The following is a 25,751-nucleotide window of genomic DNA, read 5'->3' on the forward strand; positions in this document are numbered from 1 at the left end:
TTTAGCCACAATTATTGTTATCAGTTCAAATAATACAACACATTTTGTGCATATGTTATTGTATTTTAACCTCAAAATCACTGAAAATTTCAATCTGAAATATTTTGTAGTCGTTTTAATTTTGTCCAAACTAATTTACAGTGTGACTTCACTTGGCATAATGTAGCCCACACAATCAAATAATTTACACTTCATGTCATTGTACCTAAGCTCAAGACTAAACTGTAGCTAATCCAGTTTATCCAGATATCCATAACATTTGATTTCTTTTAAAGAAAGCTCCACTGCATTTTCTACTTACAACAATTAATCAAGGAAATTATTTTAACCAAATTTACTCATTTTACACACACACACACACACACACACACTATACTATGATGCCTTAGTAAGCTAGTACCAACCTTGCTCATCATAGGTTCTAGGACTTCTCATGGCCATCAGTCGTTCTCGTAGCTCACGAACTTCTTCCTGGTCCTCTGAAGATCCATAAATAATCACAATAAAACACCCACCATTAAATCCAAAAATATTTTATAAAAATAGAACAGAAACATCTCCGAGGTTGATTTTTTTTATAAGAAAACACAGTACATGAAACACACAATCATAATGAATCCCTGTCAGGATTACCTAAACAAAAAACTGTACACAAAATAGTAACTAAAATAACTGGCATCCAGCAAATGTTCATCTCATGCAAGTAATAATAGTAACAATTATGATGATAATTTTGTCATGGACAGGCAGCCTATGTACATACATTACCGGTACAGTATGTTAGGCTTATATCGAGGTCCCCCAAAGGTACTGACCCTAACTCCCAGATGCATATTTACTGCTAAGTGAACATATGCATTAGGTGATAGGAAACATGCCCAATCATTTCTGTCCTACCTAGGATTTGAAACAGGGATTCTAGATTGCGAGTTGAGAGCAAACCTATCTGTACTACCGAGACCCTAACAATACTGTTGATAAAATCTTGATAGTAGGGAGCAGTATACCTGGCTCATGATTCACTGGCACTCTAAGAGACAACATTTGTTCAACAATTTCCACCCGTACACGCTCCTCGTCCTGGGCCGTCTCTGATCCTGCTCTTGATCGTTCAAGAGATTCTGAAAAAACTTCCTTTTAATATTTCAGCAAGTAATAATTTGACTTATTTCTCAAATAAAAGAGGTTGTGATTATTTGACTAAACATATCAATCATAACTATGGGTTTAAAGAGAAGCAAGTACAATACGTATAATTAAATCACACGAACGTGATGTATCTACGAGAAAATCTTGAAGTGCTGCGATGGGATCGAACACGCATCTCTAATATCTTACCAGAAGTGTCGTCGGTCTTCAGTGTAACAAGTCGCCGTCTGATGTGGTAAACCAGCCGGAACAGTTCCCTCATTATTGAGCAGTAGTGGACGCTAGAAAGCAGAACAAAAATATACAATAATAGTTTTTTTTGGTGGACAGGAAGCTTAATGATAATAATAATAATGTGTTGATAATAATATTAATCATTAATAATAATAATAATAATAATAATATACAGTATATATAGTGTATGTATACAGTATATACTTTAGGCTTGTACTAAGGTCCTCCCCTGCAGTGTTGGCAGTTTGAAGGAGGTGCTTGAAGTATCAGATGGTAGTAATGGTGATGGTGCTTTCTTACTGGTGACTATGGGGGAAGTGAAATCGAGCTCTGTATGATCTGCCTCCTAGCCTTTACACCCGATAAACTACTACTCTCTCTTGATGATCAAGTTCTGTGTTGTGTCTGTTCTTGAAGTTGAAGTTATGGTAACAGTGGCACGAATGGTTTTGCTAGTGATTTGAATGGAGAAAGTAACACTAATGGAAGTGATGAGATTTATGGTGATGGTAACGGTTGGAAAAAAGACAGCCTATATCAATAGTTATCGAATTGTCATGGAATTACCTGTACAGTAATTGCTAAAAATAATTTTTACATGCTTCATTACACATTCTTTCCCTTACAAATAAATCCATTTATAATGTTCTAAAGCCTTTATTATGTTCTAAAGCCTAAACAGATGAAGGCATTATACATGAATATTTCTGTACAATGTTCTCCTTCACTCACAAAAGAAGCTACTCCACATTACATTTTGCATTTACTTACATTATACATAGTCTACTATGTGCAATAAATAACAAGAATGTGACACATCTATGAGAAGATACAGAAAGCCATACAATAGGATCAAACCTGTGTGTGCCTGAGGATTTCAGGGATGTGAATTCAATTCCATTACATAGCTTCAGTATTGCATACTATTTATATTCTCTATTTCTTTATTTACAACTTAGGAGAAAGAAGCCTACCCAAGTTGTGCTTGTGAGACCCCCGTGTGCATGAGGAACGTGGAGAGCAGTATTTGTGTTGTGATATCCAGGAGTATGTCTTCCTTCACTTCACACGTGTCCCAGTCCTCTCCGCACGCCATCTCATCCATCCACAGCATCACCTGGCTCTCTGAGATATTACAGGTGTCAACACGTACTGTACTTAAAAATTCAGAATAAATATATTCATTGCACATTACACATGCTCAGAAATCATCTTAGACCAGGTTTTAGCAGAACATATGTATCCTGTATTATATGTTTAAATATTTGTGTGTCTACTGGATCTTCTAGTTAAAAACATCAAGCTCATTCATAGATACACAGCCAAATATAATAACTACCTTACTAAATTGCTCTAAATGCAGTATTGGCTACAAAAAAAACTAGGAATGGGTTGACCTATATAAACCGTATCTCAGCTTCAGTACCAGGGGTGGGCAGCAATATTCTTGCATTTTGTACTCCATAATAGGTAACTTTTTTCTTGTTGGGACATATATAATACTCCATAATAGGTAATTTTACCCTTGCTGAGGTCTACGTGAAGAATTTACCACAAACATTATGCTCAACTTTTAATTAAGGTTTATCACATTGATATTCTCATGAAAGGGAGTTCTGTATTATTAGCATTTCAATGAAAATTATGGATCACAATACTACACATTGGAGTTCATTTACATGCCATTCACAAATTAAATATAACTTCTATTAAAAGACTGGTGTCAGCTGTTCAATCTAGTGAATAGTTATGTATCTGCCAATAGCACAAACATATGCCTCTAATGTCTCAGAACTAAAGGCATTGTGCCGGAGTTCAGAGCAGGAGTCTATAGGGGTTGGACCTCTTGTGCTTACAGACCATTAAACCACACAAATTACCCTCATTGTTTATCTTCAGTCTTTCTGGTATGTCTTACAAGCAACCCACACACTGAAGCAAGAATACCTACTTGATTCGAGAACAGTGATAAGAGGGGTTGTAAGCTGTGTGTAGGTCGTGGCAAAATTATGCAAAGCCTCCACAACAACATCCTTCCCACACTCCAAAATGCTTAATATATGCTCAATGGCTGTAGTCACTTCTTCTGTGAAAGATGGAAAGATGAAGTACATAAATGAGACAAGCAAGGTACGACATGTAAGTATATTCCCATATGTATTATTTTGTGTGAAAATATGCCAATTTTATTATCAAAATCAATACTGAGAACCCACTGTATATTTTTGTAAAAATAATAAATAAAACTAAATAACATATATATTTTGTTTATTTATTTTCAAGTCCTACACCACAATGTAGGACTTATAATTAGCCTAGTCATTTAAGGGTTAAGAACCATTTTTATATTACCTAAACATAAAATGACCCTAGAATGACTAAAGGAAACATACTATAATTGTTTTTTCCAAAAATATCTTTGCAAAATAGAGGTACAGTATAGTACATTTTATGTGGAGGTGCAACTTGAATGCTGGAAAATTTGGTAGTTGTATTAATAATAACCTAAGACTTGTTCATTATAAGAACTTCAGAATCAAGCAAAACCAAGTACATACAGGTACTCCTTACCTGGACATAAATCACATGCTGCCAATCCACACGAAAAAAGTTGCATAGAAAGCCAAGGTTTACTTTGCACCTCCTTGGATGTGAGTGGGGGTCCAAGCAGCATGCCCTCCAGGCACCGTCCCACCACTAAACCACAGGCTCGCTCCACATCCAGCAGCCATGCCCACTGACGACCAACCACGCCCCCACCAACACTCTTAACAGTGTCAGGAGTTGGGGTGTCTACCTCTGCAATACCCAAGTTGTCAGTGCCTGTCATCCTAGATAGCCCTAACACTCATCACTTAAGTCAATTAAAAACTTATTTTCAATTAATGTTAGTAATAACCTGGTTAATTGTCAGTAAAAATTGCAAAACCTCAATAAGGGCAAAGGTCATTATTTTAAATTCCTTCTTGTCCTTTCTCATAATTATTGCCCTAAACATGATGACATTTTTCTGAATGTTTCTTCATACAATATGAAGAACTTCCCACTTATTTTTGTATATAGCATTTTGAGAGCGTCCCAAGTCCTAACTGAACCCAAAGCACCGACTTATATTTTTCAATAGCCAGAATGAACCTAAAAATTATTTCACCATCACTAAGATTTTATGAATGATGCCATACAGATATGACATTTTTCATATGTAATACAAATGATGCACATCAATATACAACCTGTCCTCACACTTAACACTTTCGCTCACCCCGCGCGCCACCCCTCGACAGGGCGATATGGGCCCCAGCGTGTCACGGAAACGCGCGTTAATTTCGAAAAGTGTATACTCTCTTCAACTTTGTCACCTCAATTCTCCTTCTACGAGATTAAATTTGGTATCATTGTGTTCGCAATAAAATTCTCTACAACACTAAATGCATATAAACTCCAAAAGCCCAGCTAATTACCCGCAGCAAACTGAGAAAGTGCGAACGAGTTACCCGGGAGCGCGCAAACGGGATAAAATGTTTTCACTATTTTCACTCTGGTCACCTCAATTTTTGTCCTAGGTCTTTCAATTTGGTCTCAATGGGTTCGTAATAAAATTCTCTATAGGAACATTAGCATATAAAAAAAAAAACCTGGTCACGCTCCAACCGCCGACGAGTTGAAGACGGGCCACGCGTTGCCGTGAGTGAGTGCTCAGAGGCTTTCCTGCTACACTCCCAATTCCCACCCTTTTCAAGCCTTTCTTTCGCAATTTTCTTCCTGGAAGGGCCTTGTTCATGATTACTATCCATCGTGGAGTAAGCGTAGATAGTTTCTAAAGCCGCAGTAAGAAATATAGCCACGGGAAATAGCCAAAATGTTCACACGTTTGAGATGCGAGGGGAGGCGACATTGGTCACAACAGTGGAGCAAAGACAATGGGCCCATGGCATGTGCCAAGCCGCCTGAGGGCCACGAGGCTCAACAAAGAAAATGGGAAGACATCGGCGCACATTTTAAAACCAGTCCCCAAAAAATCGGATAAAAACCTGATTTTTGGCGAATTTTTAAAGTGGATGACGCAATGCTGCGTCATCCCCGGCATTACCGCCAGTAAACGGATGACGCAATGCTGCGTCATCCCCGAGCGAAAGTGTTAATGTGCAGCAATATTGATGCTATCACCCACAGTGTTAAATTCAAGTGATATAGTGAAATTAACTTAATTAAAAGTATCGCAATGATGCTGCTACTTCACATTGATGAATATCGACTTCTATAGGCTAGGTGGGTTGTCTAGGTTAGTACGTTTCTAGTTAGGTTGAAACAACTTGAAGTTTCAAGCTGGTCAAATTGTAAGAACAAACTAACAAATATGCATTCATTATGCTCAACATTTTTAAACAAGTCTTGTGCTGAAGTACATAATTTTGTTTTTATACACTAATAAGGATATGTTCATCCTTCACATCATTTAACAACAGGATAAAATACGCATGTCCTGGGGACATGTCAAGCTCGGTTCCTTCGTACAGCATCAATATTTTCTGATAGATACATCAGTCTTGTGATTTCAACATGCAGTACAAGATAAAGTTACACCACCATTGTCACCGACTTAGTGAACAGCAATATTTAATTGAAAGCTTACCTGAAGTAACATCTTCCTGATCAGTAAATGAAGTCACAGATGCTATTGTTCGGTTTGTGGAATCAAGAATTGGAAGAATGGCTCTTAAAGGACCCAAGAGTGGTCGAACCAGTCTTGCTGGGAAGAGCAGCAAAGCGTACACTACATGGGCTAGGACCCAGCCACATACACTACGATAAACAACATCTGTAATAGAAATCATTATCCAACATCAAACTTGTATTCTGCCTATTACTATATTTCTACAAATATCTGGTAATGTAAGTAAACTTTTTTATAGATTTTTTATAGATTAAAAATCTAAAACCTCAGTGGCTCCCTGTAATTAGCCACTGAGGGATCAAGCCAGAATATGCATCTAAATCTAGTTACCCATAAAATTATTATCTATAAAACAATATGCCAGTCCTTCAGATACTGCCAAAGCCAGTTCCTGAATGGATACCCAGGACTCATATACCCTGCCACGATCTCATAACTTTCATCATGACAGGTATCCTTGCAAGGGGCCTCTCAAGTATTTAAAGAAGAAGGACTGTGGCCACTAACTTAAGCAACGACCAAGAGCACCAGCTTGTGATAACAAAATGGAACTAATCATAACGCTCAAATATCTGAAAGGTAACATTTTAGTAAGGGAACCTAAGCACCGGCACTATCACACAAGTATTACAACTCAGGAGGAGCCAAACTATATTGTCGACTATTGCCAAACAGCAAAATAAATGAAAACTAAAACATTGTAGCCGACAGCTAAATTCATAGCCATTCAAAAGACGTACACTACACTATGAAACAAACCCTAAATAATTAATTAGCCCCAGAGAGCTATGAGGTGATGGGTGGACATGCAATAAAAGAGAGGCTCTTGGCGCCTTTGGACCATATTATAGTGATAGTGGCTTCACCTAGTGGCACACAGTATAGTTTCATCAATTAACAGTAGTTTGCAAAGGAATAATTAGACATCTCCATACTTCAAATTTTTGCTGCAAGGGGTGCTCACGGGTCATGATTCAATCCTCGTATTATAGTGAGCTAGTGCTCTCGAGGCTGACAATTAACTCGCCACTATTTCCCTTCCCTAAATACGTGACAGGATCACTTGCAAAGATCCCTGTGATGATGATCGTGATAATGACAAAAAGTCCTGTGTGTTTCACAAGTGATATCAGTGCTGGGAGGCTTTTATAGGAGCTAACATTTCCCTGGCCTTAATAAATTACTAAACAAAGCATTGCATTATATCATTATAACACTAATTAATACAAACTGTTATTGCCTAAGTACGTAACGCTGAATAAATATTGAGGCCGTACAATAGAATTGAGCCTGAATCCCTGAACACCATCTACCAGAAGGAATACAGAACTATATGAGCATGTCTGCTGATGATACCAAGCTACTAGTGAAGAAAAGAAACTTTGATGATTGTAATGTCCTTCAAGATGACCTGGACAAACGTGTATGGAACAGACTTCAACTTCAGAATCACTTAAATACATAGATGGTGACTGGTGAAATATTAAAGAAATTATTCATGACCTTCATGAGACCAAAATTAGAATATGCAGCAGTTGTATGGTGCCCATATCTCAAGAACCACATTAATAAACTGCAATAGGTGCAGAGACATTCAACTAAATAACTTGCAGAACTGAAGAACAAGAGCTATGAGGGGAGGCTAAAGGTGTTATATATATACCAAAGCTAGAAGACACAAAAAAGAAGTGATATGATCCCTACATACAAAATAATAACAGGAATCAACAGAATTGACAAAGAAGAATTCTTGAAACCAGCAACTTCAAGAACAAGAGGTCACAGACTCAAGTTAAGAAAACAAAACTGCCAAAAGATATTATCAAATTATCTTTTGCAAACAGAGTGGTAGACGGTTGGAACAAGTTAAGCGAGGTGGTGGTGGTGGATGCCAAACCCATCAGTAGTATCAAAGTGTCATGTGAGAGAAAGAGTATTGTACTGGGAAGACTGGACACTATGAATGTAGCTCTCATCCTATAACTACACTCAAGTAATTACCATGAAAATCAGGTAGTACTCCTTGCCGAGATAGTTTTAGTCCATCATGGTCTGGTTGATAATGTGTGCGCCCCTGGGAAGTTTGGGTATGCGTGTTTGATTCCATCATACGGCTTCAATATTTATTCACAGATTCATCACATTCTTGCCATTTCATTGTGTAAGCATTACTGTTCAAGAAAAAATGGCATTCTATTATTTGTGATACTCTTCCTACTAAAAACTGTTTGAATCATGAGTAAAGCAGCCAAAGAAATTACATTAGAAATACTTGCCATGGATGAGATGAGCCAAGCCAGGGTGGGTAGCAAGAAGTCTCGAGGTCTGATTCAGCAGTACACCACACATCTCAAACAGTTCGCTCAAGTGCTCATATAACAGCCGCATACTTGCTGAATTCTGACGGTGATAGTTACATTTAGTCATATTCCTACCTACTGTATATAAACAAGTACAGTATAACACACATCTGTCTTTTTAAATTTTGCACATCTATTAAGAACCAGAATTTCCACTTTTTGATCTTGCAACCTTAAACAGAATGTATAAATCTATTTTTGGAAAAAGCTTCAAGAAAAATAAAAGTTTGGATGAAAAGTGTCACAGACCTAAAAATGATGTGATTCGAGGGTTGTGGGTACGCTTAGTTAAAGACACATTACCTATCAATTTTCTTGAGAATCTACAAACCTTGATGCTTCAAATGCAAAAAATTTAGTGTAAAACAATTATAAATAATAAGGTAATTGCATAATTTCATCACTAGATAACAAATCTAATGCATATAATTCATTAGTGTAAAAAAATGCAATCTCATTAATGGAAGACTATTCTATTTAGATCATTGTTCAAAGTGTATTTTCAATGCCAGACCATTATCAAGTCCATCCTGGACTTGATACTGGTCTGAGATGGACTGAAAAGTCACCATTTCTTTCTTTTCAGCTGTGTGGTTTGAGTGTTTAATTTCCAGCCATGTTATTGTGACTTACTATCTGCATAAACATATTAACTTTACAAAACAATATACACTCATATACTGAGAAATACCTCCTCAAATTGGTGATGCGTGCAATATGCCAGAAGGTGTGAATGAAGATTGGAGAGGAGCCGAAGAAGGTGCTGAGGGTGAGTCCCTCCAAGCTGAGCATCTATATACTGCCGTGCAGAATCACACTCGTCCTGGCTGCTGCTCTGTTCATCACCACCATCAACTCCTAAAGAAAATACCTCAGCACTTTGTAAATCTTATAGCAAAGTCATATCTTATCACTGTTAACAAATCAAGGATACACTGGCAATTAAAGTGGGCAGTAGAAAGTAACATGATGTTTAACAGAGACAAAGTCCAGGTCCTTAGCTATGGTAAAAATGAACACCACAAATAAAATACCACATACAAAATAAAAATAAAACCTGCCCAGAGTAGGATAGCAACATTTAAAGGATTTGGAATAATGATCTCTGATGACCTAAAGCTTAGGAAGTATAACCTATCAAATTTAGTGTTAGCTAGAAAAATCAAAGGATGAATTATGAGACTCTTCATATCCATTGTATAATTTGTGTATACTGAAATTTGAAAAAAAAAAATATAATAAAATACACACATAGATTCATGTCACTAATATGTGCAAAATATTATATTCTTGTATATCTTGTATTCAAAATATTATATACTATATTATATATATAAGTGCTTTTACTATTATGAGACTGTATGTATACACATATATAAATATCTACATGTTTATGCACTGATACAAACCAGTGAGCAGTTCTGCTGAGTGTTATAATCTCATAACTACTAATCCAGGATCAGCCTGGCACCACACACTTGTCAGTTGCTAACGGCACCTGACACTAAGGTGCAAACTTGATATACTACACACATCACTAGCTTAAGCAAAATGTCTTCTATTATCATCAGATTCCTGGTCACTAAATACTGAATATGAATGAACAAATCCAAAAGGGCCGTGACGAGGATTCGAACCTGCGTCCGGGAGCATCCCAGACACTGCCTTAATCGACTGAGCCCAGGCATGTCTTATTGCATGATGCATCAAAGAACTAAACACCTGATTGTGTGCACAAAGAAATCACATTACTGTACTTTAAAGAGTCCTCTAAACTCATTCATGCATTAATGTTATGCATGAATAAGTAAGTAAGTAGGAGCCATTAGGAGGATTCGAACCTGCAATCTGGGTGCTCCCAAGCACACATTTTACACCATGACCATGTCGTGGTAAAGTAGACTAAGGCGTTTGCTTGGAAGAACCCAGAGTACAGGGTTGAATCCTCCTAATGGCTCCTATTGATTTTTCTTACGATTTTGCTGTGACTGTCTGCCTCGCTATGGGATCATCATCAGCAGGAATTGAGTTTACCATTATCTGAACCTTGTACATAATCTTTTTCACTGTCAGGGTCTTCTATGACACTATCATCAATGAATAATTGCATTTACTTATATATTCTGTCATCATTAAGTGATGCTGTGGGCACAAGCTGCATGGCGATGCTGTGAGCTGATGCAGCACTATTAGCTACCATGGTTGCTGTGTTAGTGCTGAAGTCCTCACACCCAGGAGGGGTGCCCACAATTTTTTTATTTTTCCAAAGACGGTGTCCGTTTATTGGACATCTGAAGAAGTGGATGTGAGCCCAGCGGGCGTTTTAAATCTTACGCTAGACCAAAAAGCCACCCCGGGTCACTGTGCGCACAACCAATGAATGCTTAAGATTGTAATAAAAACTGATGATTCAATTCCATCTGACTGAAAATTTATGATGCATGACTGCAGTATAAGACGCTGGGCATGATCAAGCAGCAGTCAGCTGACAGACAAGCATGGGGGGGTGAGGGAGGATTGTAGTCTATTCATCAGTATCCTTCTGCCCTACCAGGCTCCTGAGAATGTTCTCAATCATTTTGCATGTTTGGTTTTAATAATAATTGTAATTACATAAATTTGATACCAAAATGTTTGCCAATGATTGCTCTATCATATGTCATGGTCAAAATGAGAATGAATTATATACTTTTCTTGCAAAATTATAAAACAAAACTGGTCGTGTTTAAGTGTGAAAATCCTGGTCATTAAAAATTTTTTGCACCAACCAATAATTGTCATATTGTTATGATATTGATATTGAATTTAATATATTCTTGAAGTAAGCTGGATTATGATGGATTTATACTTACCTAAATGTGCTTTAGGATTATTATGAAGACATTTCACTACACTAATATAATACAAAAACCTTTATATGCATTATAATGGAGACAGGCCTACTGATGTTTTTTTTCCCCCCTAGGGAGGAGGGTTGCCCAAGGTCTAATGTATAGTTTCTTTAAGCAAAGATATTGTCTAACATATACTTGAAACAAGTGGCCCATATAAAGCGGCTCCAATTTACATCCACCAAACTCATTTATATACTGTATATGTCTAACCAATGCTTGAAAGATTCAAGCAATTCCACGTCTATTATTTCACCATGTAATTTGTTCCACAAATTAAAAGTAGAGCTAAAACACTGCTTACCTGTTGAAAGGAAGGGAAAGGATGGGAAGGGATGGGAAGGGAAGGTTAGGAAAGCTAAGATACCATACTTGCCTGCTTCAGGAAAGGGTATGGAAAGGAAGGGAAGGAAAGCTAAGATACCATGCTTGCCTGTTGAAGGCAAGGTAAGGTACCATGCGTACCTGATGCAGGTGGTAACCACTTAGGGTGAAGGTCCAACAGTTCTGGAGGACCCGCAGTGCATTCCAGGATTTCCGAATTATCGTCTTTATCATCTTGCGTCTGTGGTTTATGAGATTCCGAGTCCTTGTGTGATAAACTTTCTTCTTGAGTTACAGCTTGTGAAGCGAGAACCTTAACTTTGAGAACAACTTTTTTACCTGGTTTTTCTTCTTCGAGGATCTGGTTCAACTGATGCTCCTAAGACAGAATTGATATCTTTAAGTACTACAGCAAAGGGAAGATACAGTTTCATATTGTCATGTACAACTCTCCAAGGTAGCTAGTATCTTTAAGCTCCTATAAAAGTATGCTTTTCACTACTAATTTGATTTTATTTCTATTATGGATACAAACAAAGCTACATTTTTGTTTTGCAATAAAGATAACATTATGTGAGGTTTCAGGTATTACATAATATTTGAACCTCCCACAGGTACACAGTCTTTTCAATCAGTATTTGAGGCCTATGAAAACATCTGCCATCATGAAAAATTACTAAATTTTTGGGACATTTTCCTATGATTTGGGCATGATTGCAGCAAGTGAAACACATGGCTACAACAAATTTATTCCACCTAAGGTCATTGGAGGGAAATTTCCCTGTAATTGTATCCTCTAAATTTACTCCCATAGTGTATGTGTACATGTGTGTTCACACACATGTGCTCCCCCCCCCACACACACACACACACACACTAACCAAAGAGCCAAAGCTCAATCCTTGCAAGCACAACTAGGCAAGTACACACACACATTACTATGAATGTCTCCAATTCCAAGGAAAAATGACAAAGGAATAAACACTCACAGTGTGGAATCTAAGGTTGGCAAGCAGTGTGTGCATCAGGTCTCTGGGTAAGGTGGCCGAGGCGTGGTGACACATGGCTGGAGCATCGTCGGGAGAGCCATAGCCAAGCAGTGCTGCAACATGACTATGGTCCTCTAAACTCACCACTAAAATACCCAACTGTAGACGCTGCAATGATTGACCAGTGACAGAAATTGCAATAAAATATCAGAATTGTTAACTTTTTTAATTTAATTTCTAATATATAATAAATATACTATATGTATTTTCATACTATTATAATGCATAATATCCAACATACACCATATATACAATATGAACAAAATATACAGTAGAGGAAAACATTTAGTTTGAAAATGTTCCAAAAGCGACAACCTCCATTATGGATAAAATACAATACAAGACATACTTTATATATAACAAATAATTAGTACTAATAAACACATGAAATTATGTCAGAAACAAACAATTTTCCAATTATAAAACACTAATTTGTACCTGTCCACGAGACAGTCGTCCCCAGTCTTCCGGTGACTTTGGCAGGAGACAGTAGAGGAGGCTCATGCGCGATGCCAGGGGCGGCAGAAGCAATGGGGAACTCAGACCCTCACATACTCCAGCTTCTATAGCACGAGGTAACTTCGCATCAACTAGTCTGTATTTTAAGAAAAGAAAGTTTAAATAACAACAAACAACAAGAATATATACAAGCTTAACCCTTATATGGCTCCAATCATTTTCTGTGATTACTTCCTGTGCCCAAATCTCCAAATACAATTTTGTGTGCCCATTTAAATATGACGTCTTGCAGGTTTCAACCCTTCACTATGCTCAGACTACAATGAGAAGAATGTGTTTATTATTTTTCCAAACATCACCGAATAGTTTTCAACAATACATGAAGATTTTTTTCCTTTTCATAAGCACCACAATGTAGGACTTCTAATTTGCCAAGTCATTAAGGGTTAAGGAGAACAAAATGTATACTGTAGCTATTTAACCTTTGTGACATTCAACACACCTGAAGAGTAACTGCCTGAGTGGTGATGCCTGGGATCCCAGCACTGCCTGGGTCATGCCTCCAGTCAACGCCAATGATAAGTGGGTGTTAAGCAGTTGTAAACATAGTAATACAAACTTCTCCTGATCCCTGTAAAAAGAACAATTTTGAGAGAAAACGTTTTATCATATCGCTTATAGTCCAAATCCAACACTCCATGATATTTCAAAACCTCCTTTAAATATTCTACATTATTAACTATGAATCTCCTCACATCCCTTTATACCTAACAAACTATTAATACCTAACAAACATATTATAAAATTCGCTAAATGCTTACCTGCAAAAATTCGTAACTGTGTAAAGCAATACTATATGTTCTATGGAAAATTGCAGGCCACCTGCACTGTACTTTTCTATCCTCATAATTGCAAATAAACAATAAAACCTTTTTACCTCATTACAAATCTGCATAGTGAAATACAGTACAGTGCTGTACAAGACTGCCTGCACTTGCATGCTCTCGTAAATGTAAACAAAACAAAATCATAAATGTTGGAAATAATAATATGCAACTCCCTAAATTTCTCCTATATAGCACAGTACTGTACTGTACTATAATTTTAAGAATTCCATTAACATAATATCTCACCTCACAGATGCAAATGGTTTAATTGGTTTATCCATGTCGTCAAAGCAGCAATAAAGTTCTATAAAAGTCCTCAAAAGAGAAAAGGTACCTTCTTGGAGATCAACACAGAAAGGACGATGCCATGATACCACACGTCTGAAATAGAGAAGATTGGACTAACATTTGACATACTTGGCAGAAGAGCAATGATTGAGTAATTACCTAAGTGTAGTTACAGGATGAGAGCTATGTTCGTGGTGTCCCATCTTTCCAGTACTCTGTCGTTAATGCTCTGAAACTACTGACGATATTGTCCTCCACCACCTTCTCACTTAACTTGTTCCAACCGTCTACCCCTCTGTTTGTAGAATAAAACTTTCTAATATTTTTTCAGCACCTTTGTTTCCTTAGCTTGAATCTGTGTCCTCTTGTTCTTGAAGTTGCTGGTTTCAGGAATTCCTCTTTGTCAATTTGGTCAATACCTGTTATTATTTTTAAGTGGTGATCACATCCTCTTTTTCTTCCATCTTCTAGTTATATCTTCATAATAGTGCTGTATTATACATACCCCCTGAAAAGCCACCCAAAGCAGGGTACTCAACCCAAACCATCAGACCTGCATTCTTCAGAGGAAACAGTTGAGGCATATTTGGAATACCCACCCTAGGACAAACCTACACCAAGCTGGTAATAGAATTTTTGTTATTCTTCTTCATATAATTTTAAGATGAACAAAATGAAAATGAAAATATAATATATTTCAGCAGAAGCAAGCACTTATTTTATAGTTTTGTAAGTAATGTTTTCAGGTTTCTGTAAGCAATCATATTTAATTCCATTTTGCATTCACGGTCAAACTTATAATAACCCGACATATGAAATTAAAACAGTGATATTTCAGTCCCACACATTAAATCATGACAAAGACGTGTGTGAGGGATCGACATAAAGCACAACTTGTCATGACTTGATAATAGCTCATGATGGATCAAAATATTGTATTACCTGTATTCTCTACACTTATAATGCAATCATTGCAATATTGTACCTACACATCAGTGTACCAACACCAAATTAATGCACTTTCACAATATTGTTAAAAAATGCCTTGCCTGTCAGTAGGTATGGCAGTCCAAGCTATGGAATGAGTGGTTCCAGCACTAATCTGGTGAACAGCAACATCAAGTCCTGTTACTTTTTTGGGTCGTGGAATGGGTGACACAGTGTGACCCTGCCCACATTGACCCATTGTGTTAGAGCCCCATGCATAAACCTGGAATAAAATATTAACAAATGCTTTAGATACTGTTTACATCTACTTCTTTTTAGCATGTAAAAACTAGAAGTATACTGAAATCTGTAAAATCTATTTAATATAATCTCGCCATTTATGTACCGAGTCATGTGGCAACTCAAATCCTAGTACATAAGCTAAAATCCAGTTAAGCTGTAGACAAAATCTGGGGGGAGGGGGGGTACGGTCATTATATCAATCAGCACCATATGCAAGAGTGTCAACATATTAGTGTTGAGGGAGAGGACTCATTTATTTAACCTGTATGTTTTTATGTTCATTATTTCTTATCTAAATCATACACTGCACTCTTATTTTAGAAAATACTTGGCACACAAACTACAAAATAATTAGTTTTAATGCCAAACCTTAACAATAATGTTTCAACTATTGCTTACTTTCCTAGCTTTCCAAGACAAAATTAAAATACAGTATACTTTAAATCTGGCTATGTTAACCAGAAAACTGTTGAGGATGCTCCCCAAACACCCGTGTTTCTCACCTCTGATTCATGGGTTAATGCCATTACGTGAGAATCTCCAGCAGATATGTCAACAATCCGCAACCCTGCCAGCTCTTCGATTGGTCGTGGCCTCAGCATGGTGGCTTCAGGTGATCCTAAGGCAAGGCATGGACCTGTGCCCCACACCCATACCTGAAAATGCGCGTTGTCACCTCCCTGGACCTGTGCAGCGAGTTACACAAGGCAGACAACATCAGCAGAGATTAGGCAGTGGATGATGGATGATAATGATCTTCATGAAATAAACACTATATACACTTGAAGATGTAATATGGATAACTTCGAAACCAAAAATTAAGTAAAATAGTGTGCAACACTTTGGATACTATACCAGATAATTAGTAAAAATCTATTTTAAGATCATATATTTACAGGGGTTTACAAATTTAATTTTAAATACTGTTCATCCATGATTCCTGTCAAAATGATGATTATTGTATATTAATATTTTATACATTAGTATCCTAACAAAAACTATTCATACCATTATGATGTATTATTGAAACAGTCTGCACCACTTTGTGAATTAACCCTTAGACAGCAGTTATCATCAATTGTTGATTCACAGGGTAATGCGGTTATCATAAGAAAATTTAAAAAATTATTGTCTGGGTTTTACATGTATGATGAAAATAATATGGATATACTGTAATAGGTCTATGTAGATGTAATGGAGTTTACCTAGAGCCATGAAAAAAATCCTGCTACCATTTCATGGTACAAATGCAGTTATCATGAATGTTACTATGAGGAATGCGGTCATTGTCATATGATGAGCTAAACAATTATTGTCCGAGTTTAAAATGTATGATGCAAATATGGATATAACGCTCTCTGTGGATGTAAATACAAAAAAAAAAAGTGATAAACCAATCAGTGAAACATGGGAGGATAAAACATGACGTGTCAGCAAAGTCAAGCACCAGGCGTTGACAAGTGCCAGACGCAGCCATGCAGAGCACCTCCACCCAGTGAAACTATAAATATTCACTCATTTTAGTGTTTTCTTACATTATGCATACAAATTAATAATTTTATAATGACAAATTATTTGATGGAATAATTTTTTTGTCCATAGGTGGATATGACCATTTCTCTATAGGTGCTGTCTAAGGGTTAAAATTAAGGACATTATAATTAATAAAAATAATATTCTGGAAAGATTATTATTATGGCTTAAAAAAAAAAGAATTCTGCTGGTGCAAATGTTGAAATCAATTTTATTATCGTAATATAACATGCAAACAGTTGGGTTCATTCCAGATTCGCAATCAAGAATTCCGGGTTTGAATCCAAAGTGGGACAGAAATGACTGGGTAAGTTTCCTATCACCTAATGCACCTGTTCATCTAACAGTAAGCAGGTAGCCGAGAGTTATACAAGTGTTGTGGGTTGTATCCTGGGGAGGGTCAGTAATTGGCCTAGGGGGACCTCAAGAAGCCTAACATACTTTCTGTCCCTTAGAGGTGCCTCTATAAATGTTGTAATAGACTACTGTATATTAAGGACCAATAATTTTTAACCTGACCATTTTAGTTGACCAGACCACACACTAGAATGTGAAGGGACAACGACGTTTCGGTCCGTCCTGGACCATTCTCAAGTCGATTGGTCCAGGACGGATCGAAATGTCATCGTTCCTTCACATTCTAGTGTGTGGTCTGGTTAACATACTATGACTGACCATTTTATATATAATTGAATTATAAAACACTTACTGTACAAAATATTAGATACAAGAGATATTTTCAATTACATCACCATAATTTTAAGAATTTTTAAGAAATTGATAGAAATCAAAACTTAAATATCTTTTAGGAAATACTGTATCTTATAAGACACAGCATCACAAGACACAATCAGGATAGCAATACTGTACATAATTTAAAAACACTGGATAGTATCCAAAATGTCATATCATGCATAAGATTACTTAGAAAACAAACCTTAATAAATATAATATTATTGATGTACTAGTACTTAATAGTCATTGCAAAATATGGAACTGCACTACTGTATATCAAATGGTAATAAAACACCTTAACCCATTGGCTGCACCAAGCGGTCCACTCACAAAAAATGGTGCTAGAATGTGAATGCATGTGCTCTGAATCCATGTGCCTAGAATCCCATTACCAAATAATGTAATGATGGTCTAGGTCATCTTGACCTACTAGATCAGACCCCAGGCCTTGGGGTGAATGTTACTAGCAGAATGTTACTAGTAACTTAATGTTACTACATTATCACCCCTTGGTATAATGCTCAAAATTGGTAATTATGCTTCCTTCAAGCACGCACCTTGTACTTTTGTTTTCGTTTTCTGTTTTAAGTTAAGGTATGCCATGCCATTTATACTGTGACATGTAACATACAATAAATACACTGTTCAGTATACAGCACGTCTAAGGATATCAAGTCATTTTACTTGTAAGGAGCTATTTCTTTTGTATGTAAATGTTTTCATCATCTTGTTCAGGACTGCTCACCATTTTGTCTTATAATGATTAATAATAAATATGAAAAGAACAAGCTTCTTCCCAATTAGAAATGTAAAAATATATGATTAAACAACATCGATCAACAAGAAAACAACATAAATTAGTGAAGGAAAGAAATTGCATTACAGTACTGTATTAATTTTTGGCTGTAATTTGTGCCTTAAATACATCAAATTCCTTGTCAAGTATGCATATCTGTTGTATTTATGATCATAGTCTATACATTACGAACATGCATGCTTTGATATTAAGCTACTCAAGCCATTCTTATATACCATAATGCCAATTCAAAAATTAATTAATATTTTTCATAGCATGTATGGAAAGAGCACCTTGTTCTAATACGTTATTAAATCAATTGAAGAAACCCCTAACAACTAAATAACTCATCCACAAAATTACAAAATTGAATATTTACACTAACATTTCATGTCAATTTGTTTTTTACCCTTGGATAGTGTTATTTTCTAATTGTTTATGCCTCCAAAGTACTATAGTAAATGGCTATAATTCCTTTCACACTCTACTTTGACCTTTGGCTTAGACAGCTTGGTGAAGACTTCTTGAAGGTTATTTGATGGTTGCCATTATCATTATTGGTTGCATGATTAGTGGAAGGAGCAGGTGTTTTTCTTACAAGTTATATAATGGAACAAGTATTCAAATTTAGTCGTTTGGGGTTACATTCTGACCCTTAAAATGATGGGCAAGCACAAATAGCATCACAGCCAAAGGGTTAACCAAGAACAAAAATAAATAACCCAGCGAGCTACATCATACTATTACAGTCTATAATATATATATATAAATATGTGTGTGTGTGTATATACATATTTGCATGCAAGATGTGATACCATATAAAATGTATACACGTAGTTCGTCAAGTCAAGAAAAAGTCGTCTGCAAGTGATTAGTCAGGAATATAATAGTGATACCATTTACTTACAGTAATTCCAGCAACTTTGCTGCTATACAATACATCATACATCACCTCCCCCTATTAAGTACAAATAATAAACAGACTGATTTCTTCAAAGGCAAGCACTGAATTTGTCATAATTCAATGCATCCCAAATCTTATTTGAATGTAATGTAAGATAATGTAAGATCTGAAATGCATTCCACAAAAAGTTATCTTAAACATTGAAAAACTTATTTAACTGAAATGGAATAGACAACAGAAGCAAATTGCTCGTTCAATAATGCCTATAGGAAAAAAATACGCCAATCAATAAACCATTTTCCTACCAATTTCCAAGTGAATGAAGTACACTATAACATGGTAATGATACAGCCTCTTCTCTTGATTTGCCACTATGTAAAACTAACTTTTTTGCATATATCACTGTACAAACCCAAGCAACCCACCTAACTTAAAAAGGTCGATGCCTAGAAAACGTCATTACTGTATTATGGTGCTTTAATTAGACTAATATGACATTTTTTATCGATTGGTCAATTCCATACAAAAATTTACACATTATGCGAAAGGATGGGGTAAATTGATGATAATGAGAATAAAGCAACCCATTAACCCAGTTGGCACTGTTGGTTAAACATATAATGTTTATGTTTAGGTTTAAACATTGTTTAAACCCTTCAACAAGCAACCATGGTAAACATGCTGTTTACATGGTAAACAGCATGTTTACTTTCAACCAACGGTGACCACTGCGAATATTGACACATACTTCCAGAGCCACAATCCTATTTTTACAAAGTAAATTAATCTCAAGTGCTGGAGAAGTTTTAAAGTACAATATAATGAACATCATATCATGCACATGCAACCATTGAAAATGAAAAGAAAAACATGCATGAATAGCTAGACAAAATAAAACCAAAGAAATGCAGTATTATAAATGTTATTCAAAATATAATTACCCAGAAGCATTCTTAATGCACAAAAAACTGGTTTATAAACTACCATTTTTTTCTGGCAGATAGGACACATTATTATAACAATAAATTTAAGTACGATTTAAGAGCTTAAGTGAAAGAACATAGCAATAGGGAAGCTGTACTTTAAAGTCATTTTCAATCAATGTCCGAGGATTCACAAAATTGCTTTTTCTTCACAACATATCCTTGTGAAATATGAATTGCACATTATACTGGCGTGCATCTTATATGCCAGAAATATGGTACTCATCAGCAATAAATTGCAAACAAAAACTTTTCAAATAAACTATACAAATCTAATTTGTACATTTTTTGTCTGTTAACTTTATGCAATAAGAAAAATGCATCTACTTTACTTATCATATACACAATTTCCGAAGAACATTATTAAAAATAACCAGTTTTGAACATAAAGACGCCTCTTTCTAGTGGGCCCCTCAGTGGCTTCCTGAGCAACCAAGGGAACCCTCTCAGAAAAAAAGTAAAGTAAGTGCAGTCATAAATACTCTACAAAAATACTCAAAACTTGCCTGTCATGGTACAGGCAAGTATAAGAGGGACGAGGAAAGAAAGTCAAAGAAAATGATGTTCTGCCTTTCATCTCGCTGATGTGTCTCCAAGCACAGGCTCCACTAAAGCCCAAGTCTATCAGGCACTCATTATGCCAACCACACACCATAAGAAAGGTAGATATATTTTAATAATATAGTAAACATCATATCCCAGCACCAAGAGGTCTAAAGTGTAGCTCCACTAAATAGCTTCTAGCTCAATAAAATTTTGCCGTTTGAAGACATTAAACCATTATTTCAATGATTAACTGCATATATTGATTCATTAAATTTAACAAAATGACATTATCACAAAGAAGTTAAATAAACCTTACTATCAAAACCATTATTTCTAAGCAGTGTCCATCCATGATGTTGTAACTTCAAAAAACCAACTATCATGACAGCAACAGATGATAATGCTAACACTTAAAAACTACTTACAGCTGCATATAAAATCCATTGTAAAAATAACATAACTTATTACTTTACCTAATGAATACTTTATAGGATATTACAAATACAATACTAACCATATTCAATGTCTCAAACTAAACCATTAAATTCTATTTTTGCAGTTAGAAGACATTCTTACAGATTACAGTTAGAAGTACATAGAGTATATAAATACAGTATATTGAAATCGAGATCACTGGAAATGTTTAGGACATTTGAACTTTGGTATGACCTAAAAGCATATTGGGATACTATAGAAAGCAGTTTAAAGCAGAAACTGTGTCTTTTATACAAATATAATCCATTCACTAAGAAACACACTTAATAAAAATATACTGTAATCCAAACACTAAAAAAATAATAATGGTACATGCACATACAGCACTTTTATTAAAAGTGTACAACAAAAAATATCTTAAAATTTCAACTTAAAAAACATTGCAATACACATAGATAAGAAATAAGAGGATTGGTTCTAGTCAATGGCTATACAGTCTGTATGTGCAGCTGCTGCTTATGTATGTACTCAATGAGCAGCTGCATTCAGAACGTGTGTCCAAGCCAAGTCCAATGGGGGCCTCATAGCCTGGTGGATAGCGCGCAGGACTCGTAATTCTGTGGCGCGGGTTCGATTCCCGCACGAGGCAGAAACAAATGGGCAAAGTTTCTTTCACCCTGGATGCCCCTGTTACCTAGCAGTAAATAGGTACCTGGGAGTTAGTCAGCTGTCACGGGCTGCTTCCTGGGGGGTGGAGGCCTGGTCGAGGACCGGGCCGCAGGGACACTAAAGCCCCAAAATCATCTCAAGATAACCTCAAGAAGAAGCCTACGAACATGAAAAGACCGAGACAAACATTTTAATGTGTTATGCTTACAACCTCTAAAATGATTATGACAACATGTAGAGGTTACCTTGAGGTAGTTCCGAGGATCAATGTCAACGTGGCCCGATCTCCTGTCATGCTTTTCAGTTTTTTTTTAACAATTTTACTGCAGCACCCTCCAGAACGTTTTGTTACCACTAATGGCAGATATATAGAAAAATTAGGTTTCATTTAGCCATTTTTAACTGCATTTCATGCAAGGCTTCAGAAAACAACAATACTTTATTACAAGTTATGGAAGATGTGCAGAGCACCCAAAAGCACCCAGAGCACCCAGAGCACCCAGAGCACCCAGAGCACCCAAAGCACCCCATGGCTTAATATGTGTCGGTACCATAACCATCCTCTATCTGCAGCAGTTTGAATCTAATTCTTCTTAACTAGAGCTCTTATTGCATCAATCACTATAGCTTCCTGGATTCTTCTTCTCTAAACTTCTCTAGTTGAAATTCCTCTTATCAAATCCAGCCTCTTTAAGTATATCAACTTATGACTACTTCCAGGTCTTGACTATTTCCCATAGTTTTCCTAGTCCTTCTATCCCAATTACTTTTCTTTATCCACATTCACATCTACCCATCTATTCTAACAAACTAAATTTTCAACTAATCTACTGTACCTCCTTATTTTTTGAAATGCAAGTCAAAATTTGAGTGTTTCCAACATACTGTATTTCATTAAAAATGCGCAAACAAAAATGTAAAAAAAAAATTTACATGCACCATTTAGGAAACAAATACATTTCCTATTATTTCCATATATATGGAGTGTTTCGAGCAAAGACCATCATAGCAAATGATTTGACGTAACTACATAAGGTACTGAACATTAAAAATAACAATTAAAAATGTATAATTACTTGTTCACTTTAAAAATTTCTTAAATATGTTAAGTGCTTTTTTATAAATTCATCAAATATCCAAGCAATTACAACAGAGTAAATTCACACTTTCAAAATTCATAAAACAAAGACACATTTGCTGCATATTCTTAATCAAGTGAAAATTTAATATATAAATATTTTAATTTTACTTCAATAATTTTAACAGAAGCAAAGGTCATATGACAATGGATTTTTACACATGTGCAAGTCATTAAACATAACTTGTGATGCTGAGAACAATATTTAAAGATACATCAATGAAGAACAAAAAGTTAACAATGCTCAAATTTTGACACTTCATTATTGTACCCATTCAGACTCCACAGCTGGTCTGTCTATCTACTGCAATCACAAAGATAATATTCAAAGTAAATTCCATTTCCATCATTTGAAACAAACCTTAACAGCATCCATTATACAATTACTGCACCCATTATCAGAGTACAGTAATTGTAAAAATAACACCATGAACAAAAGTAAGAACTAGAAGAACAACATGCTGTATTATGTCATGTCTGTCATGTCTGTTAATAGCCAGCTGATGAAAATTTCAGACTATAAAGTACAGTGGAACCTCGACTTACGAATGCCGCTACCAACAAATTTTTCAGGTTACGACCCCGATTTCGGCGGAAAATCTGAATCTGCTCAAGACCTTTGCCTCGACTTGCGACTTTGTTGATACACAAGAGGGTCAACCGAGCGTGTGGTTCCTGCTGGCACGGGCATCCCCGCTTCAGTTTACCAGACCGCCCGCTTAATGACGATCGCGCTTGAATTTTTTTTAAAGAATTTCATTGTTTTTGTGCTTTTTTGGTTTTTGAACATAAAAGTAATTATTATGTCACACCATGGGTCCCAAGAAAGTCAGTGGTAAGGTTCAACCTAAAAAAAAAAAAACAGTTGTGAGGAGGCAGTAGAGGATGTCCCTTCCTCATTAAGAAAATGTGTGAAGAATGGGAAGAATTTCAAAGTTTTGCTGAAAAGTCTTGTCCAAATAAAGCTGTAGCAGGCCGTTACATTGACCTTATTAATGACAATGTGATATCTCGCTACAGACACATGTTAAAATGTAAGGAATAACAAGTCTCTGTGGAAAGATTCTTAGCGAGACAAAGAGTGAGCCACAACCAGGTCCTACTGGTATGCCTGCATAAACATAGGAGAGAGTACCCATGAGAAGTCCTCATTGCCTCATGTTTTAATTAAACGGGACTCCTCTTCCAAACACCAACACCTATCCTCCTCCCCACCCCCCCTTCATCGTCTTCTATACACCAACAAGTCATCAATAAAGGTAAGCTATAACTTGTACATACTATAATACAAAATGTGTGTGTATTATGAATGATATGCATTCTGAAGTTAATATTTTTGGGAATGTGGAACGAAGTAATTTAATTTACAGTACATTAATTCTTATGGGAAAATTAGTTTCGGGTTACAAATTTTCGAGTTACGACCCATCTTAAATTCGTAAACCAAGGTACCACTGTACTTATCATTAACCCTTAAATGGCTCGGCTAAATAAAGGTCCAACATTGATGTGAACATGACAAAAAATAGTTCACCAAACAAATGTAAAAAAAAAAAAAAAAAAAAAACACATTTGTGGATTTGAACACAAGATGTAATCGCATAGTGATTGGAGTCCTTTACATGCCAAGTGACAGTCAACCAAATACCTAACTAATTCCTCAGTTGCTCTCCATTACATACATATATTAATTATCTTTTGAAATAAAGGAGAATTAACATTATCAAAATACTGTGCCACATTTTAAGAAATGCTAAATAATGAAAAGAATAAACTATTAAATACTAAGTTCAGGCCTTCACTTTTGATATTTTAGCAATCGCAACTTTACACTAACCTGGCCATGAGCCGCAAGGGCAAAGGAGACCTGTGTGCCCGTGGTCAGCTTGCGTATTGTAAGACCCTGCAGTGCTTCTATTACTCGAGGTCTATACACCTTGGCTGTGTCCCCATGGCCAAGCTTTCCATGGTCACCTGTTCATTGATGATGGAATATTATCATCATTGCTTATTTTGGTACGAGACAGTTCATTTTGATATGTCATTGAGGTATCAGCCAGAAATAAATAAGAGAGCAATACAGTACAAGAAAAGAAGATTACAGATACTCATAACCCAACCCACACATTCAGTTCAGTGCTCACATCTGAAGAAACAAAATTACACCTTGTGCTGGTTGACTAGGGTATGGTCAAATCGTACACTAGACTATTCAACCAAGCTCATTTTTGTTTAATACTGTATTGTTAGGTTGGGGTGTATTAGTTTATGCTAGGTTGTATTAGGCTTGCTTAACTTGGGTTGGGTAAGGCAAGTTTTAAAATTTGTTGGCAAACCATTTTGTGTACAATGTGAGTCATCCAAGTGACTGGATATTTGGTAGAATATTTATCTCTGTTCTGACCCATAAAACAAAATCATCAAGATGGATACCGTCTCAGAACACATTCATAATTCTATACAAGA

At 36.1% G+C, this 25,751-nt stretch overlaps 1 protein-coding gene across 7 annotated transcripts in view; it reads right to left on the bottom strand.

Moving 5' to 3' along the window:
* LOC123769888 (probable E3 ubiquitin-protein ligase HERC1) overlaps positions 1 to 25,751 on the bottom strand; it is an 87,721-nt gene that overhangs the window by 50,876 nt on the left and 11,094 nt on the right. For 5 of the 7 annotated variants that reach the window (XM_069301152.1, XM_045761315.2, XM_069301151.1 and 2 more), the window contains exons 13-29: positions 25,123 to 25,259; positions 16,050 to 16,232; positions 15,366 to 15,526; positions 14,275 to 14,409; positions 13,644 to 13,772; positions 13,121 to 13,277; positions 12,623 to 12,790; positions 11,775 to 12,012; positions 9,110 to 9,276; positions 8,335 to 8,458; positions 6,017 to 6,202; positions 3,955 to 4,182; positions 3,335 to 3,469; positions 2,358 to 2,508; positions 1,339 to 1,430; positions 1,008 to 1,121; positions 405 to 479 (exon numbers count right to left, since the gene is read on the bottom strand). In XM_069301152.1, coding sequence (XP_069157253.1) covers positions 405 to 479; positions 1,008 to 1,121; positions 1,339 to 1,430; positions 2,358 to 2,508; positions 3,335 to 3,469; positions 3,955 to 4,182; positions 6,017 to 6,202; positions 8,335 to 8,458; positions 9,110 to 9,276; positions 11,775 to 12,012; positions 12,623 to 12,790; positions 13,121 to 13,277; positions 13,644 to 13,772; positions 14,275 to 14,409; positions 15,366 to 15,526; positions 16,050 to 16,232; positions 25,123 to 25,259 — 2,580 coding nt within the window. The remainder of the gene's footprint in view (positions 1 to 404; positions 480 to 1,007; positions 1,122 to 1,338; positions 1,431 to 2,357; positions 2,509 to 3,334; positions 3,470 to 3,954; positions 4,183 to 6,016; positions 6,203 to 8,334; positions 8,459 to 9,109; positions 9,277 to 11,774; positions 12,013 to 12,622; positions 12,791 to 13,120; positions 13,278 to 13,643; positions 13,773 to 14,274; positions 14,410 to 15,365; positions 15,527 to 16,049; positions 16,233 to 25,122; positions 25,260 to 25,751) is intronic. The other 2 variants (XM_069301150.1, XM_069301149.1) reach the window with 2 other exon arrangements.

The sequence above is a fragment of the Procambarus clarkii genome, chromosome 45 (assembly GCF_040958095.1).
Source record: "Procambarus clarkii isolate CNS0578487 chromosome 45, FALCON_Pclarkii_2.0, whole genome shotgun sequence".
NCBI lineage: Eukaryota > Metazoa > Arthropoda > Malacostraca > Decapoda > Cambaridae > Procambarus > Procambarus clarkii.